Raw genomic sequence first — 18,328 nt, forward strand, 5'->3', positions numbered from 1 at the left:
TCTCAGTGTAAACGGAAGTGTCTTATTAGGAGGTCGATGTCACACCCTCGGTAGTGTCTTTCCTGGTAGAGGACTGCTTCCAACTGTTGCTATAAAAGACCTTGGATGTTTCGTAGATAGCTTGCCTGGTTCCAGCGTGAATGGAGAATGCCCATTCAACTGAGGCCTATGCCAGGTCATTATATCAATATTCAGGGTGTAAGGTACATTGTAATGAGATTTATTAGATAATAACTAATCTGTATGTATAGTGTTTTCCCATTTTAATGTGTCTATGCAAACAAGGATCAATGCCACGAAGCGTTATTGGTGCATCTGGAGGCAATAGGAACAAGACCAGCAATTTCCATGACATAGTTCAATCATAGGCATCAAACTGAGGGATAGTTCCACCACAATCCTTACTGAACAGCTTACAAAGAAAAGACAAGATGAAAAGTGGATAGAAACATCATGGTAGAAGAATATATAGAGAGTTACAGCAGTTAAAGAAAATAACCATAAAATATTCAAAAAAATATATGTGTTCAATATGTGTTCGATTTGTGTCCTTCTAAATAGTTCTGGGATTTGTAAGATCTACTGTATGTCTTTGGTCAGAGATTGAAGCTGTGTGTTACTGAAGTTAAGAAGGGTAAATCTGGGGTACTGATGGTTGGGAGGAGCATATGATCCTCAAAATGTTTCAAAATGTAGACTGGTATGAAATTGCCAGTGACAGCCTGAGTATAGCTGAGAAATTATTTGCCTCCCCCCAGATCAAACTACACCCCCTGATCCACCCTCTAGAGCCGGCCTGGGAGTGGGGAAAACCCAGGGTGCCCCATGAGCTCCTCCCAGAAACCCACCTGGAGATCCGGAGGAAAGGGGGAGAGGGGGTTCGGGTGACCCAGGTCCGGGCCCCCCACCCTAGGCCAGGCCAAAAGGCCGCTGGCACATACGGAGGTCTGCCAGCTGCCCGCCCGTGCTGCTAAAAATCCAGCTCCAGGAAGGGAGAGAGACCCTCCCAAGCCCGAAGGACAGGGATTTAAGCCCAACCTAGGCCGGTCCCCAGACCCGGCCTGGGAGTGGGGAAAACCCAGGGTGCCCCATGAGCTCCTCCCAGAAACCCACCTGGAGATCCGGAGGAAAGGGGGAGAGGGGGTTCGGGTGACCCAGGTCCGGGCCCCCCACCCTAGGCCAGGCCAAAAGGCCGCTGGCACATACGGAGCAAATAAATACATTTTAAAAGAATGCTATGGAAACAAATTTCCCAAAAAGACCCAGTTTCTATTTTTATTTTTTTCTCCAGAGATGGGAAATGCATTTTGACTTTTTAAGACAGGTGATCCTTGTATCCTTAATAGGGAAGAATGCCAATAAATAAATAAATCTTAAAAGAATGCTATGGAAACAAATTTCCCAAAAAGACCCAGTTTCTATTTTTTTTTCCTCCAGAGATGGGAAATGCATTTTGACTTTTTTTTTTTTTTTTTTTTTGGGGGGGGGTCACACCCGGCGGTGCTCAGGGGTTACTCCTGGCTGTCTGCTCAGAAATAGCTCCTGGCAGGCACGGGGGACCATATGGGACACCGGGATTCGAACCAACCACCCTTGGTCCTGGATCGGCTGCTTGCAAGGCAAACGCCGCTGTGCTATCTCTCCGGGCCCGCATTTTGACTTTTTAAGACAGGGGATCCTTGTCTCCTTAATAGGGAAGAATGCCAGAAAAAAAAATAAATAAATTTTAGAAAAAGAAAAAAAAAGGATGTTATGGAAACAAATTTCCCCCAAGTCCTCAGTTTCTACCACAATTCAAGCAAGGAGAAGAGCAGAGTGAGACAGAACCCCTTGGGCCCAGATGCAGAGGGCAGAACCCATTTCATTTGCTGGAACCCTAGTCCATCCAGGAGAATGCCCGGAAATGACTTCACCCTAACAACCACCTCGACGTCAAGGAACCCGGGAGGGGAACCCGGAGCGTGGACCGCACCCACAAACATCCATCCCCAGCTCGGCCCAGCCTAGCTCGCGGTTCGCTTCTACCCAGCCCCGGCCCCGCCCTGTTCGTTGAACGCTATCACTCCCAGAGCTTCACATCTCTTTCTTGCGACTGCGGCTGCGCCGGCTGGTAAGAACCTGCGCATGCGCTCTGTGAATTTGTAAGTTTCCGGCCCGGGTTTTGGGTGGTGTTTACTAGGATCTGCTTCCGGGTCAAAGCGTGTGCTTCCGGCGAGCGGGAAGGCTGAAACGCGGGGCTTTCATTGAGGCGCAGTGTGCGAGTGTTTTTTGGGGGTGAAGCCTTAAGCCATGGACAGGTCAGTGCTTGTGGGGTCGACTGAGTTTGCAAGCGTGTTCCCTGAGGAAACTGGAGGCCCAGGTGACTCGGGCTCGACTCCAGGCGGCTGATGGAAGAAAGGCCTGGGAGCAAGCGGGGCAGCCATTGGGAGGCGTCCATCACTCACTCTCCTCCCTGGGTCTGCTGATTGCTTTTGCAGCTCCCGAGCTAGGCGGGGGCGGAGAGCAGGTATTTGCAGGCCTAGGGCAGTCCTCGAGGGTCCCCAAGCTAATCAGTGATGGCTTTTTTTTTTTTTTTTTTTTTGGTTTTTGGGTCACACCCGGCGGTGCTCAGGGGTTACTCCTGGCTGTCTGCTCAGAAATAGCTCCTGGCAGGCACGGGGGACCATATGGGACACCGGGATTCGAACCAACCACCTTTGGTCCTGGATCGGCTGCTTGCAAGGCAAACACCGCTGTGCTATCTCTCCGGGCCCTCAGTGATGGCTTTGGGGCACCCAGAACACACTTGCAGGTGACAGGTCAGTGCATCAGATAAAGTCCTTGCTCATAACCCATCATCTTGCAAGCAAGATGAGTTCAGGGGAGGCCATCACTCACCTCGAGTCTGCTGGTATTTGCAGGCCTAGGGGCTCGCGAGGGTCCCCAAGCCAATCTGTGACGGCTTTGGGGGCGGGGGCCCAGAACACACTTGCAGGTGACAGGTTGGAGCATCTGCTAGAAAGAATTCTTTCTCAAAACCCATCCTGCACGAGCAAGATGAGTTCAGGGGATGCTTTTTTTGTTGGGGGTGGGGGGGACCGTGGTCTAGTAGAGGAGACTTCACCCCAGCACCCGATCAATGTAGAGCAGTGTTTTTCAACCTTTTTTGTGCAAAGGCACACTTTTTTTTTTTCATGAAAAAAAAATAAATATCATGAGGCACAGCACTATTAGAAAATGTTTAAAAAATTTTTTAACTCTGTGCCTACGTGAAACACAAAAAGATTATTTTATGATTACACTATTAGAAAATGTTAAACAATTTAACTCTGTGCCTATATTGACTATAGAGTAATTCTCTTGACTAGGAATCCAATAAACACAAAGAGATTATTTTAGGATTACTTTATTATGAAATAATAAGGTATTTATCATTGTTCATATTTTTTCTGTTTACTTACTCAATGCAAAACCTGGGCCTGTTGGGCTGAACACAAAGCTGATATTCTGGCAGGAAGGGAAGAAAGACACACGTAGCTTATCGTCTACAGCTCTCAATCTCTCTCTGTCTTTAGTTTTTATAGTCCGTACCATGCGCTTCGGCTCACAAATAGACCAATCATGCCGAAGCCGCATGTTACAGATGAAATTGGAATTTTTCCCAAGGCACACCAGACAATATCTCACAGCACAGTGGTTGAAGAATGCTGATTTAGGGTGATCTGGAGGGTGCTGGGAACTCAACGGAGTTGACTTGATAGTTGGGATGGGCTGATAGGAGCCCAGATTCATTGAATGCCTTCATTTCTGAAACTATATTAGGTGATGGAACCTGGGTGGGAGGGGCGGAAGGTGGGACACATCTGCCTGTAGCCTGGGACTCTTCCTGGCTCTCTGCATGGCATCTGACTAATGCTCATGAGGCTTTACCCTGTGGGAGGGATCCCAGCTGGAGTGAGCAGTGTGCAAGGTAAGGTCACCTCGTCCTTACTATCTGGCTCCCTCTGATCTCATCTTAATAACCTGTGAGGGCAGTTACGGACAGACGTTCTTTAGTTCTCATAGCTAACACCAGAGGCTAGAAGTTAAGGTGGTGAAAGTTAGGGAAACTAATAAGAACTAATATCCTTCTCTGGATCTCCTGCCTGCAGGAGGTACCTTATTGAGTAAAAAAAAAAGGATTTTTTTTTTTTAATTTAAAAGCTAGGTCTCTGAGCCACACAAGTTTGGGACTTACAGGAGGGTTTTGTTTTGTTTGATTTTTTTTGGATTTTGTTTGTAAGTAAAGAGTACTGCTGTACTTTAATGGGGGGGAAATTTGCCTTCATAAAGTAATGGTCTAGAGCAGTTTGTTCTTTTTGAAGTGTTTATAAGAGAAAATGAAACAAGTTCTAGAAAGAAATCTTGTGTTGGTAAAATTTGAGCAGGATTTTGAACTGGAATGTTTATTGTCAACCAGAAAATCAAAGTTTTGCCTACAGGAATGAATTATATCTTGAGGGACAGTTTTGCTCATTGTAAATGCTTTATTTTTATTTCACTTACTTGAGATTGGTTTTGTGCTCTTTTAGGGGTGGCTTTGGAGACATGTCATCCCCTGTGATCCGGGATGCAGAGGTGACAAGGACTGCAAAGAAGCAAAGCGCTCAGAAAAGAGTTTTAAGTATCCTTTGCATTTTAAGAATCACTAAAATTTGCAGTATTTCTGAATTGGTATTGTCTTTTCTTTTTGTGACATGTTTTAAACTAGCTGTAATGATAAAAATATTTCCTTTAAACTCCACTGATAATGCTATTTGCTAAATATAATGCTGAAATTCAGTAAGGTTAAGATTTCTCATTACTGGAAAATAAAGATGTTCTTTTTGGTTTATTTTTAGGAGACACATAGGCAGTATTGCTGGAAAGATGTTAATGCCAGAGCTCTTTTTTTGTTTTGTTTTGGTTTTTGGGTCAAACCCTGGCGGTGCTTACGGGTTACTCCTGGCTCTACATTCAGAAATCGCTCCTGGCAGGCTCGGGGGACCATAATGGATGCCGGGATTCAAACCACTGTCCTTCTGCATGCAAGGCAAACGCCTTACCTCCATGCTACCTCTCTGGCCCCAATGCCAGAGCTCTTAATAGTCCATTTCCAGCAGTGCTGGTGAACTATGTGTGGCTAGGTTCAAACCTGTGGCTCCAGCACAAAAATGCACTCTGTCCCTTTGAATCACCACTTCCCCAATTCCTTTTTATCTTCGTGGTGCCAGAGCCTCACATGGAAAGTTCTGCCTCTGAGTCAGATCCCAGATCCTAAAATGGATGTTTTATTTTGTTGCCCTTACATTTAGCTTCTATTGAGATTAGGTATTTTGGGGTTTTTTTTTTTCCCCTTTGAGGAAGGAAGTTTGTCTTGTACCCACATGCAGGGGTTAATCCTTGCTCAGGTCTCAGAGGTCATTCCTGGCTGTGCTCATGAGAGACCAGGGCTTGAAGCTTCCTACATACAAAGCATGCAATCCACACTGAGCTGCTGTCTTCTTTTTTGTCTTGTTTTTCTGTTGGTGGTGTTTTTAATAATAATATATTTAAAAACCATGATTATGAACATGTTTGTTGTTGGGTTTCAGTCATAAAAAAGAACATCCCCCTTCATCAGTACAACCTTCCCACCACTAATGACCCCCATCTTCTTCCTCCCCTATCCCCTGCCTGTATTCAAGACAAGCATTCTATTTCTCTCACTACCATTGTCATGATAGTTAATATAGTTATTTCTCTAACTGCTCTCACCACTCTGGTAGGCTTGATATCAAGAAGGACCAGTCCTTCTAGCCCTTATCTGTATTATCTCTGGGTATTATAACAATACTTTTTATTTTTCTTAAATCCCACAGATGAGTGAGACTATTATGTGTGTGTCTGTCTCTCTGTGACTTATTTCACTCAGCATAATGGTTTCCATGTCCATCCATGTATAGGAAAATTTCATGACTTCATTTTTCCTGATGGCTGCATGTATTCCATCATGTATATGTACCACAGTTTCTTTAGCTACACATTGGTTATTGGGCATCTAGGTTGTTTCCAGATTCTGGCTATTGTAAATAGAACTGCAATGAATATAGGTGTGCCAAAGGCATTTTTGTATTGCATTTTTGTGTTTCTAGGATACATTCCCTAGAAGTGGTATAGGTGAATCATATGAGAGCTCAATTTCCAGTTTGTTTTGTTTTTCTGTTTTTGTTTTTTTGTTTTTGAGTCACTCCCGGCAACGATCAGGGGTTACTCCTTGCTCTATTAGAGCTCAGAAATTGCCCCTGGCAGGCACAGGGGATCATATGGGATGCCAGGATTCGAACCACCGTCCTTCTGCATGGAAGGCAAACACTTTACCTCCATGCTATCTTGCCGGCCCCCAATTTCCAGTTTTTTGAGTAACCTCCATACTGTTTTCCATAAAGGCTGGACCAGACAGCATTCCCACCAGCAGTGATGAGAGTTTCTCTCCACATCCTGGCCAGCATTGATTGTTCTTTTTTGTTTTTTGTTTTTGGGTCACACCCGGTAGCGCTCAGGGGTTACTCCTGGCTCTACATTCAGAAATTGCTCCTGGCAGGCTCAGGGGACCATATGGGTTGCCGGGATTCAAACCACTGTCCTTCTGCATGCAAGGCAAACACCCTACCTCCATGCTATCTTTCCGGCCCCTGGTTGTTTTTGTTTTATTTTTTATGATGTGTGCCAATCTCTGTGCTATAATATGGTGCCTCATTGTTTTTTTGATTTGCATCTCCCTTAAAATTAGTGATGTAGAGCATTTTTTCATGTGCCTTTTGGCCATTTGTATTTCTTCTTTTTTTAAATATTTATTTATTTTTGTTTTTTTGGGTCACACCCGGCAGTGCTCAGGGGTTACTCCTGGCTGTCTGCTCAGAAATAGCTCCTGGGGCCGGGCGGTGGCGCAAAGAGGTAAGGTGCCTGCCTTGCCTGCGCTAGCCTTGGACGGACCGCGGTTCGATCCCCCGGCGTCCCATATGGTCCCCCAAGCCAGGAGCGACTTCTGAGCGCATAGCCAGGAGTAACCCCTGAGCGTTACCGGGTGTGGCCCAAAAACCAAAAAAAAAAAAAAAAAAGAAATAGCTCCTGGCAGGCACGGGGGACCATATGGAACACCACGATTCGAACCAACCACTTTAGGTCCTGGATCGGCTGCTTGCAAGGCAAACACCGCTGTGCTATCTCTCCGGGCCCATTTGTATTTCTTCTTGGAGGAAGTGTCTTCATTTCTTCTCTCCTTTTTTTGATGGGGTTAGATTTTTTTTTCTTGTTAAGTTCTGTCAGTACCTTGAATATCTTGGATATCAACCCTTTATCTGATGGGTATTGGGTGAGTAGTTTCTCCCATTCTGAGGATGACCTTTGTATTCTAGTCACTATTTTCTTTGATTTTTTTTGGGGGGGGCCACACCCAACAATGCTCAGGGGTTACTCCTGGCTGTCTGCTCAGAAATAGCTCCTGGCAGGCACGGGGGACCATATGGGACACTGGGATTCGAACCAACCACCTTTGGTCCTGGATCGGCTGCTTGCAAGGCAAACTACGCTGTGCTATCTCTACGGGCCCTTGATGTTTGTTTTTAATATAACTACAGTTCAAACTGCCTTTTAAATCATCATTTATTTGCTTTCTTGTCTAGAAAGTGATCTAAGCTGAACATTTAAGTGGTGGAGGGAAATTTCTTTTTCGGGGGGGGGGGGGTCCACGCCCAGTGCCACTCAGAGGTTACTCCTGGCTCTGCACTCAGAAATCGATCCTGGCAGGCACGGACCATATGGGATGCAGGGGTTTGAACCAGCATCTGTCCTTGACCTGTTGAGTACAGTGAATTGCCCTACCGCTGTGCTATTTCTCCAGCTCTCTTTATTCTTTATATAGAAAAACAGTTGCCATAATAATACTGTTTTAAAACATGTGCCCATGTATTTTGTATGATGTAAGTATGGTTAGTTCTAATTTTAGTGATAGCTTTCCATGGAAAACTTCTTAACTCTTCTACAGTTCGCGCATCCCAAGATGAAACTTTTGTTAACTCTACACCAAGAAATCAAGTTACCCCACGAACTCCTGGCTCGTTTCGAGCACCTTGTAAGACTTTTTGCTTTTTTTTTTTTTTTTTTGGTTTTTGGGCCACACCCGTTTGACGCTCAGGGGTTACTCCTGGCTATGTGCTCAGAAATCACCCCTGGCATGGGGGGACCATATGGGACGCCGGGGGATTGAACCGCGGTCCTTCCTTGGCTAGCGCTTGCAAGGCTGACACCTTACCTCCAGCGCCACCTACCCGGCCCCAGACTTTTTGCTTTTAAAGCATTTAATAATAATAGCAATTAGCATTTAAATATTTTTGGATAATTATCAATAATTCAGAATAATCATGATTGTGATTACTAGTTATATCTAAGCACTAGAACTTAAGTACACAGCAACTAAGCCATAAATATTTTGGTTTTTTTTTTTTTTGTTTTTTTGGGTTTTTTTTGTTTTTTTCGGGCCACACCCGTTTGATGCTCAGGAGTTACTCCTGGCTAAGCGCTCAGAAATTGCCCCTGGCTTGGGGGAACCATATGGGACGCCGGGGATCGAACCGCGGTCGCGGTCCTTCCTTAGCTAGCGCTTGCAAGGCAGACACCTTACCTCTAGCGCCACCTCACCGGCCCCGCCATAAATATTTTTTCTAGTTTTGCAAGAACTGGAAGTGACATGTGTCATTAATGCTGGTAACATAGCTATCTGTGTATATAAGTTAATAGAATCAAAATTCAAGACGACCTAGGACAGACCCCAGTTCGACCCCTGCCACCCCACAAGGTTCTCTGAGCCTGCCAGGAGTGATCTCTGAGTGCAGAGCCAAGAGTAACCTGAGCGCTGCTGGGTGTGGCCCAAAAATCAAGAAGAAGAAAAAAGGAAAAATAAATTCAGACAGTGACCTGCTTACTGCAAAGTCGAAACCCTCTGCACTGTTACTTCCTCCATAGTCTGTTTTTATTTATTTTTGGATTTGGGTTCATACCTGGTGGTGCACATGAGACCATATGGAATGCCAGTGATTGCTCTCTCCTCACTGTGTTATCACTCCAGCCCCCATAGTCTGTTCTTAAAATTTAGAGTATGGAGATTGTGTTGTGTTTGATTAATCCTTTTTTTCCTTTACTGCTCAGTTATGTTATAATGAAAGTATGCCTATTTGCCATAAAAATTTTCTGGATAGATTTAATAGTACCAAAAGCTCAAATCTCAAGACAACTGAAAATTTTTTTTTTCGAGTTTTTTTTTTTTTTCCCCCGAGTTTTTGGGCCACCCCGTTTGATGCTCAGGGATTACTCCTGGCTATGCGCTCAGAAATCGCCCCTGGCTTGGGGGGACCATATGGGACATCGGGGGATCGAACCTTGGTCTGTCCTACGCTAGCGCTTGCAAGGCAGACACCTTAGCTTTAGCGCCACCTTCCCGGCCCCAACTGAAATTTTTATATCATAAAAATGTTAATATTTGGGGCTGGAGAGATAACATGGAGGTAAGGCATTTGCTTTGCATGCAGAAGGACTGTGGTTTGAATCAGGCATCCCATATGGTCCCCCGCGCCTGCCAGGGGCAATTTCTGAGCGTAGAGCCCGGAATGACCCCTGAGCGCTGCCTGGTGTAACCTAAAAACCAAAAAAAAAAAAAAAAAAAAGTTAATACTTAAAGTAATTACCTGATTAGACTCTAATTGAAAACTGGAAATTATTCTGTGTTTGTTTTGTTTTCTTGATTGGTGCTTCTGCATTTTTTAAACTATTTATTGTAATTATACTTTATTGTAGTTACTCCACCAAACCGGAGCTTATTAAAGCAGCCAGATGTTTCCTGCATTCCTGGAACAGGAGGGAAATCTGCTCGATATACTCAGAATTCAGGATTTTTGGGAAATCTGTCTATGGTGCGTAGAAAATTGGAGCTCATATTTTCTTTTCTGTGCTAGGGCTGTATCATAGGCCTCAGTCATGCTAGACAAGTGCTCTACTCTGAGCTATATACTTACTTGGCCCTGAAGTTTTCACTTTTTAAAAAAGTTTTATGCATAGTTTTTAATGAGAATTGGAATAATATTCATAATAGATTTGTTGTGTCGATCAGAATAATTTTTTGTGATACTTTCAGAATGCTGAAGCCTGAGCAACTCGTGTTATAGACAGTGACTGAGACCAGCAGCATTTCATTGTAGATGTTTTCATCTGACAGTTTTCTGGCTGAAGAAATGTATTTTGGTTGGGTGCTGATAATTATAAAAGTTGAAAGCTGTTTTAGTTTGGTGAATGCAGTTTTGATGTATAGAAGAGTGGGAAACCAAGAGCAACAAAGAGGGAAGGCAAAAAAATAATAATAAAAACTTTGGGAGAAAATAGGGGCCGGAGCAATAGCGTGGCAGTAGGGTGTTTGCTTTGAACACGGCTGACCCAGGACAGATCTGGATTTGATCCCCGGCATCCTATATGGTCCCCCAAAGCCAGGAATAATTTCTGAGCGCATAGCCAGGAGTAACCCCTGCATGTCACCAGGTGTGGCCAAAAAAAAAATGTTGGGGGAAAATAGATAGGACATTTGTAGGAATCACATGGCACAGGGCCTGAGAGATAGCACAGCAGTAGGGTGTTGCCTTGCACACAACCCATCCAGGACAGACAGTAGTTTGAATCCCAGCATTCCATATGGTTCCCCAAGCCTACCAGGAGTAACCTCTGAGCACTGCCAGGTGTGACCCAGAAAAAAAAACAAAACAAAACAAAACAAAAAACCAGAATAATTTGATGTTCAGTGACTTCAGCTAATGTTAAATATGCCTGATAGAGGCCAGAGGTGTTTCTTGGGGGTACTGTGTATGCCATGTATATATGAGGCTCTAGGGTTTCAATCCTTAGCATGGAGAGAGAAGCAGGGAGAAAGGGAAAGAGAAAACAGGAGACAGAGGAAATAAAAAGGTCACTCTGCTGTGAAATATAAACTTAGAATACAAGTTAAGACTTGGGAAGTTGGAGATATTGTACAGTAGATAGGACTCTTGCCTTGCACCTGGCCAACCTGGGTTTGATTCCCAACATGCCATCTGGTTCTCTGAGCATTGCCCAGACCAATTCCTAAACACAGATCCAGGAATAAGCCCTGATCATTACTGACTATGGCTCAGAAACAAAACAAAGACATTTTGGGTGGTCGAGTATAATGCCACATTCTAAAAACAAAATTGTTGGCACTTGAAATTGTATAAATTAGGGCCCGGAGAGATAGCACAGTGGAGTTTGCCTTGCAAGTAGCCGATCCAGGACCAAAGGTGGTTGGTTCGAATCCCGGTGTCCCATATGGTCCCCTGTGCCTGCCAGGAGCTATTTCTGAGCAGACAGCCAGGAGTCACCCCTGAGCACCGCCGGGTGTGGCCCAAAAACCAAAAAAAAAAAAAGAAAAAAAAAAAAAAAAAAAAGAAATTGTATAAATTAGATGTTTTCTATTGGTTTCTATTTTTTTGGCGTTTGATTTTGGAGTGCTCGAGGTTTAATTTTTGTGGGGCTCAGGAATCGTGCAGTGCCAGGAATTAAACCAGTCAGTTTTCTGAAGATTAGTTGAGCATGTTTAACCTCTCCTGTTACTATCTGCTGAAATTTTACATGATGTAATTTGTATTGGTTTTTCTTTTAGCACAGAGTAGTTCAAAATAAAAAACAAAATTTTTTTTTTTTGGTGGTTTTTGGGTCACACCCGGCAGTGCTCAGGGGTTATTCCTGGCTCCAGGCTCAGAAATTGCTCCTGGCAGGCACGGGGGACCATATGGGACACCGGGATTTGAACCGATGACCTTCTGCATGAAAGGCAAACGCCTTACCTCCATGCTATCTCTCTGGCCCCAAAATATGTTTTTTTTTTTTTTTTTTTTTTTGGTTTTTGGGCCACACCCTGTGATGCTCAGGGGTTACTCCTGGCTATGCGCTCAGAAGTTGCTCCTGGCTTCTTGGGGGACCATATGGGACGCCGGGGGATCGAACCGCGGTCCGTCCTAGGCTAGCGCAGGCAAGGCAGGCACCTTACCTCCAGCGCCACCGCCCGGCCCCCCCAAAATATGTTTTAATTAAAACATTTTTAGTAAAATAACTCCTGGGACTCTTAAAAATGAGAAGGGGAAATAAATGGGTGTTTGAGGTTTTTTGTTTGTTTGAGAAATTCTCTATTTACTCATTAAGAATAGCTCCATTACATCTTTGTGTTTTTTCTTTTTGTAAGATAACAGATCTGGATGACAGTAATTGGGCCGCTGCATTCTCATCCCAGCGCCCAGGACTCTTCCCTAACACTGAGGCCCACAGTGTAACAGAGGATGTAACTCTCAGCGCTGTTATGTTGCGGGAAGATGATCCTGGAGAAGCAGGTAAACGGCTTTGAGCTTTGTGACAAAGCAGCTTGTTGTTTTACTAAGATTTATGCATTATTAATGGCCAAAAGGTACATGTATTCATTAGTGGATAAATGGATTGGCTAATGTATATATGCAGGATATACATACTATTTTGAATATCCGCATAATGGGTTATTATTCCACTTTTAAGTGGGAAATGCAGGGGTCCTGAAGATAACACAACAAAGCAGGTAGGGCATTTACTTTGCTTGCTGCTGACTTGGGATCGATTCCTGGATCCCGTATGGTCCCCTGAATCTGCCAGGGCACTGCAGGTGTAGTCCAAAAAACACACACAAATTTCGGGGAGAGCCAGTGTCCGAGTGATAGTACAGTAGGTAGGGTGTTTGCCCTGCACACTGCCGGCCCAGATCTGATCCTTTGCATCCTAGGGTGTTCTGGGCCTGCCAGGTATGATTCCTGAGTGCAAAGTTTGGAGTGTCCCTGAGCACCATGGGTGTGGCCCAAAAACAAGAACAATTTTTTAATAAAAGGAAAGTCAGGCAGACATTTGTCAGGCCATGAATACGCTTTCAGGACAGTATGCTAAATGAGTCAGTTACAAAGGACAAATACTTTCTGGGTCCACTTATTTGAGGTATAGAGTAATCAAACTCAGAAATAGAAGGTAGAATGATGGTTGTTTGGAACTGATTGATGGTAGAATGAAGGGTTATTTTATAGGTGTAGGGCTTTGTTTTACTTGAACTAAGATAGTTGATGCATGGCTTGTGCAATATGTACATGTTGGTGTGATGCATTTATATACGACAGTATGATTACTATTGTACTTTTACTTTCATGTCTGGTTTCTTTTTTCTACAATAATAATTAGTATCTAATACTTTAAAGTGTATAAAAATTTATATTTGACTAATACAAAGCTGTGCAATAGAACTCCAGAAGTTAGTTATTTCTAGCCTCAAGTTTATTTCCTTTGACCACTATCTCCATGATTCACCCACTTCTCAACCTTTCATTTTAACCACCATTCCTTACCCCCTTCCTCTTTTGGGTCACACCCAGTACTGAGGGCTGTCTTCTGGCTCTGCACTCAGAAATGATGAATCTTGCCAGTGCTTGGCGGACCATATGGGATGTTGGGAATTAAACCTGAGTTGACCACATGCAAGGCAAGTGCTGTACTGTACCTGCTATACTGTTGATATGCCCCGCCTAGACCAATCATTTTCTTTTTAAATAATTTCTTTATTTAAGCACTGTGGTTACAAAATGTTCATAGTTGGGGCCGGGCGGTGGCGCTAGAGGTAAGGTGCCTTTCTTGCCTGTGCTAGCCTAGGACGGACCGCGGTTCGACCCCCCGGCTTCCCATATGGTCCCCCAAGCCAGGAGCGACTTCTGAGCGCATAGCCAGGAGTAACCCCTGAGCGTCACCGGGTGTGGCCCAAAAACCAAAAAAAAAAAAAAAAAACCAAAATGTTCATAGTTGCATTTCAGTCATTGATTGTACACCACCCTTCACCAGTGTAACTTGAGCGCCACCAGTGTTCCCCATTTCTCTTCCCAACCCCTTGCCAGTCTAGTCGGGCATTTACCTTCCATGCAGCTGGCCTGGGTTTGATCCCTGTCATCCATATGGTCCCCCAAGCCCAGCCAGGAATGATCCCTGAGCACAGAACCAGGAGTGAAGCCTGAGTACACTGAGTGTGACCACTGCCCTACCCCACAAAAAGAATGAAGCAGCAAAAATTAAGGGATTCTTAGCTGTATTTTTCAAGTAGAGTTACCTACCAGAATATAACTTTACATTGTTCCTTTTCATGTATTCCAGCATCCATGAGTATGTTTTCTGATTTTTTACAATCTTTTCTGAAGCACTCTTCGATGACAATTTTTGAACTTGTAGAAGAGTATGAAAACATTTGTGCTAGTCAGGTAAGTCGATTTCACTTCATTTTTTGTCAGACTTCTGTACTTACATTTGGGGAAGGGGTGGTATTATCTGTCTCTTTGACCCCTGTACTCTTAATTTTTTTTTTTTTGGACACACCCTGTGCTGCTAAGGGGTTACTTCTGCCTCTGCACTCAGAAATCGCTCTAGGCAGGCACGGGGGACCATGGGATGTCAGGAATTGACCCCGGGTCCATCCTGGGTTGGCTGTATGCAAGGCAAATAAATGCCTTATTGCTGTACTATCTCTCCAGCTCCAGTTTTTTTGTTTATTAAACCAGCTTTCTTCCATTATTTTTATACCTGTGGAACTAGCTCCTGTCCTGGACACCAATTTACGGACCAGCAGTTTTAATTATGTTGGTAGATCAGTATGATTTTCTTTTTGGTTTTTGGGCCATACCCGATGGTTCTCGGGGGTATTCCTAGCTCTGTGCTTAAGAATTACTCCTGGAGGGGTTCGAGGATCATTGGAATGCTGGGGATCAAACCCAGGCCAATCACATACAAGGCAATGTTTTCATATCAAGCTTAGAAAAACTTTTTTCTCAGTTCATTATATGCTTATGACATTTTCAGATTTCATTTTCTTTTTGGTTTTGGAGCCACACTCAGCAGTGTTCACGGGATACTCCTAGCCCTGCACTGAGGCATCACTCTTATTGGGTGGGGGGGATCATATAGGGTATCAGGGATCAAACCTGGGTTGTCTGCAGCAATGAAAGCGCCTAACCTGCTGTACTTTCTACGGCCCTTCAAATTTCATTTTCTTTTTTTTTTTTTTTTTTTTTTTTTTTTGGTTTTTGGGCCACACCCGTTTGACGCTCAGGGGTTACTCCTGGCTATGTGCTCAGAAATCGCCCCTGGCTTGGGGGGACCATATGGGACGCCGGGGGATCGAACCGCGGTCCGTTCCTTGGCTAGCGCTTGTAAGGCAGACACCTTACCTCTAGCGCCACCTTCCCGGCCCCTCAAATTTCATTTTCATTGCACCTGGGTTCCTGTTACTATTTTGTCAGGTTTAGGTTTGATTTAGCTTGCCTTCTAAACCAGTACATGTTCAAAAGAATTGTACTTATGACTATTGAATCTGAAATCTAGAGATGTTGTGTTTTCATATTTATATACATAGATATATGAACATGTAAACACCTCCAAGGCCATTTCTAGTGGTAAAGTTGCATTACATTCAATTTTTAAAGAACCAGAGGCCGGAGTGGTGGCTCTAGAGGTAAGGCATCTGCCTTGCAAGCGCTAGCCTAGTAATGGACTGCAGTTGGATCCCCGGCATCACATACGGTTTCCCCAAGCCAGGAGCGATTTCTGAGTGCATAGCCAGGAGTGACCCAAGAGTGTCATCGGGTGTGGCCCCCCAAAACAAAACAAAACAAAAAAGAATGAGAAAATAATATAAAATGTACTAATATATAATGAATATTGTGTGCTTGAAGACTACAAAGTTTTGACTCCATTCTCAAAAATTGACATCTTTGCAACTTTGTCTTTAATTCAGGTGAAAATTCTAAATAAAATGGTGACTCGAGCAACACCTGGACTTCAAAAGTTTTCAAAAACATCCAGTATGCTCTGGCTTCTTCAGCAGGAGATGGTCACATGGAGGCTGTTGGCTTCTTTGTATAGGTAAAAATGTATAATTATCCATAAAACAAAGTAGGCAAATTCAATAAAAAGTTAAAAGTGGAGGGGCTGGAGCCGTGGCACGGAGTGTTAAAGTGTCTGCCTTGCTGGCGCTAGCCTAGGACTGACCACGGTCCGATCCCCTGGCATCCCGTGTGGTTCCCAAGCCAAGAGTGATTTCTGAGTGCATAGCCGGGAGTAACCCCTGAGTGTCACTGGGTGTGGAAAAAAAATGTGTGGGGAGCATGAGTAATAATACAGTGGCAAAGGCATTTACCCTTCGTACAGCCAACCTGTTTTCAACCTGGGCAGAACCAGAAGTAAATCCCTTAGCACCGCCAGCTGTGGCCCAAAAGTGGTGTGTGTTTAGAAATACTCCTATTTTCATACTTATCTTTTTCTAATAACCAGCAGTTTTAGAGGAAGAGAGTAGAATATTTGATCACAGGACTAGTAACTACCAAAAGTTATGGAAGGGGCTGCAAATGCTGCAAAATTTAAGAGACTAGTTGAGAATTTATCCTGAGATAAACTTTAATGTGGAATTTGGGAAAAAGCTAGCCAAGTTTTCTTTCTTTTACATACTCAGTGGTTTTGGTTCTCAAACTGTTGCTTTTTTCATCCTTTTTTTGTTTGTTTGTTTGTTTGTTTTTGTTTTTTGGGCCACACCCGGCGGTGCTCAGGGGTTACTCCTGGCTGTCTGCTCAGAAATAGCTCCTGGCAGGCACGGGGGACCACATGGGACACCGGGATTTGAACCAACCTCCTTTGGTCCTGGATCGGCTGCTTGCAAGGCAAACACTGCTGTGCTATCTCTCCAGGCCCTGCTTTTTTCATCTTTTTTTTTTTTTTTTTTTTTTTTTTTTTTTTTTTTTGGTTTTTGGGTCACACCCGGTGACGCTCAGGGGTTACTCCTGGCTATGCGCTCAGAAGTCGCTCCTGGCTTGGGGGACCATATGGGACGCCGGGGGATCGAACCGCGGTCCGTCTCCTAGGCTAGCGCAGGTAAGGCAGGCACCTTACCTCGAGCGCCACCGCCCGGCCCCTGCTTTTTTCATCTTAATGAGAAAATCTTGATGGAAAAATCAGAAATTAGGGGCATCTGAAAATGTTTTATTAAATAAAGAGTAAGATGTAGGAACTAGGGAAAAAGCTGTTGCTTATAGGAGCCCTGGTTCCATTCTCACCACACCATGCTCCTTTGAGCATGCACTGCTGGAGTGACTGGCAACACTGTTAGGTCTCTCTGTCTCTCTGTCTCTGTCTCTCTCTTTCTCTCTGTCATACTCTGTTAGGTGTGTGTACACACACACACAAACAAAGATTTTTGCAAAATGTTATTTTATGGGGCCGGAGAGATAGCATGGAGGTAGGGCATTTGCCTTGAATGCAGAAGGACAGTGGTTCAAATCGCGGCATCCCATATGGTCCCCCAGAGCGATTCTGAGCATAGAGCCAGGAGCAACACCTGAGCACTGCCGGGTGTGACCCAAACAAACAAACAACGACAACAACAACAAAAATGTCATTTTATTCAGATGTCAATATCCAATTCAGAAAATACCACTGGTAATTTTAAAATATGGTAACTAAATTCATGGAATTTAACCTTTTTTATGTTGGGTAGGATGCATATATATTCCTTTAAAAGTGGTATTATATATTTATGAGAAATAAGACTTTTCACTTTGTTATTTTTTCTCTAGAGACAGAATACAGAGTGCATTGGAAGATGAAAATATGTTTGCAATTGCCGTAAGTCCTACATTTTTCCCCTTCTAAGTGCTTAAAAATTAAAACTTTAGCAATAGAATTTGATCAGTTTGTTTTGTTTGGATTTTTTTTTTTTTTTTTTTTTTTTTTGGATCTGAAATAGTTTTTCCTGGGGCTGGAGAGATAGCACAGCGGTAAGGCATTTGCCTTAGACACAGAAGGACAGTGGTTCGAATTCTGGCATCCCATATGGTCCCCCAAGCCTGCCAGAAGCGATTTCTGAGCATAGAGCCAAGAGTAACTGCTGAGCACTGCTGGGTGTGACCCAAAAACCAAAAAAAAAGTTGTTTTTCCTATTTTAAGTTTATTCATTTAAAAGTTTTTATAAGTAAATAAAAGGTGCAGTCTCGATTCATGTAAAAAATCAAATACTGGAGCCGGAGAGATAGCATGGAGGTAGAGCATTCGCTTTGCATGTAGAAGGATGGTGGTTCGAATCAGACATCCCATATGGTCCCCCGAGCCTGCCAGGAGCGATTTGTGAGCTTAGAGCCAGGAGTAACCCCTGAATGCTGCCAGGTATGACCCCAAAAAGCAAAACAAAACAAAACAAAAAAAT

General features: G+C 43.8%; 1 protein-coding gene across 1 annotated transcript in view; it reads left to right on the plus strand.

Annotated features, from left to right (window-relative positions):
• The first annotated feature begins 2,201 nt into the window (after positions 1 to 2,201).
• The window catches only part of NUP107 (nucleoporin 107), a 46,786-nt gene continuing 30,659 nt past the window's right edge, over positions 2,202 to 18,328 (plus strand). Inside the window, exons 1-8 of the mRNA XM_049782741.1 lie at positions 2,202 to 2,297; positions 4,551 to 4,642; positions 8,024 to 8,110; positions 9,829 to 9,944; positions 12,275 to 12,419; positions 14,239 to 14,342; positions 15,872 to 15,999; positions 17,703 to 17,751. Of these exons, the coding sequence (XP_049638698.1) occupies positions 2,290 to 2,297; positions 4,551 to 4,642; positions 8,024 to 8,110; positions 9,829 to 9,944; positions 12,275 to 12,419; positions 14,239 to 14,342; positions 15,872 to 15,999; positions 17,703 to 17,751 (729 nt within the window). The 5' untranslated portion in view covers positions 2,202 to 2,289. The remainder of the gene's footprint in view (positions 2,298 to 4,550; positions 4,643 to 8,023; positions 8,111 to 9,828; positions 9,945 to 12,274; positions 12,420 to 14,238; positions 14,343 to 15,871; positions 16,000 to 17,702; positions 17,752 to 18,328) is intronic.

Source organism: Suncus etruscus, chromosome 11 (assembly GCF_024139225.1).
Source record: "Suncus etruscus isolate mSunEtr1 chromosome 11, mSunEtr1.pri.cur, whole genome shotgun sequence".
Taxonomy (NCBI): domain Eukaryota; kingdom Metazoa; phylum Chordata; class Mammalia; order Eulipotyphla; family Soricidae; genus Suncus; species Suncus etruscus.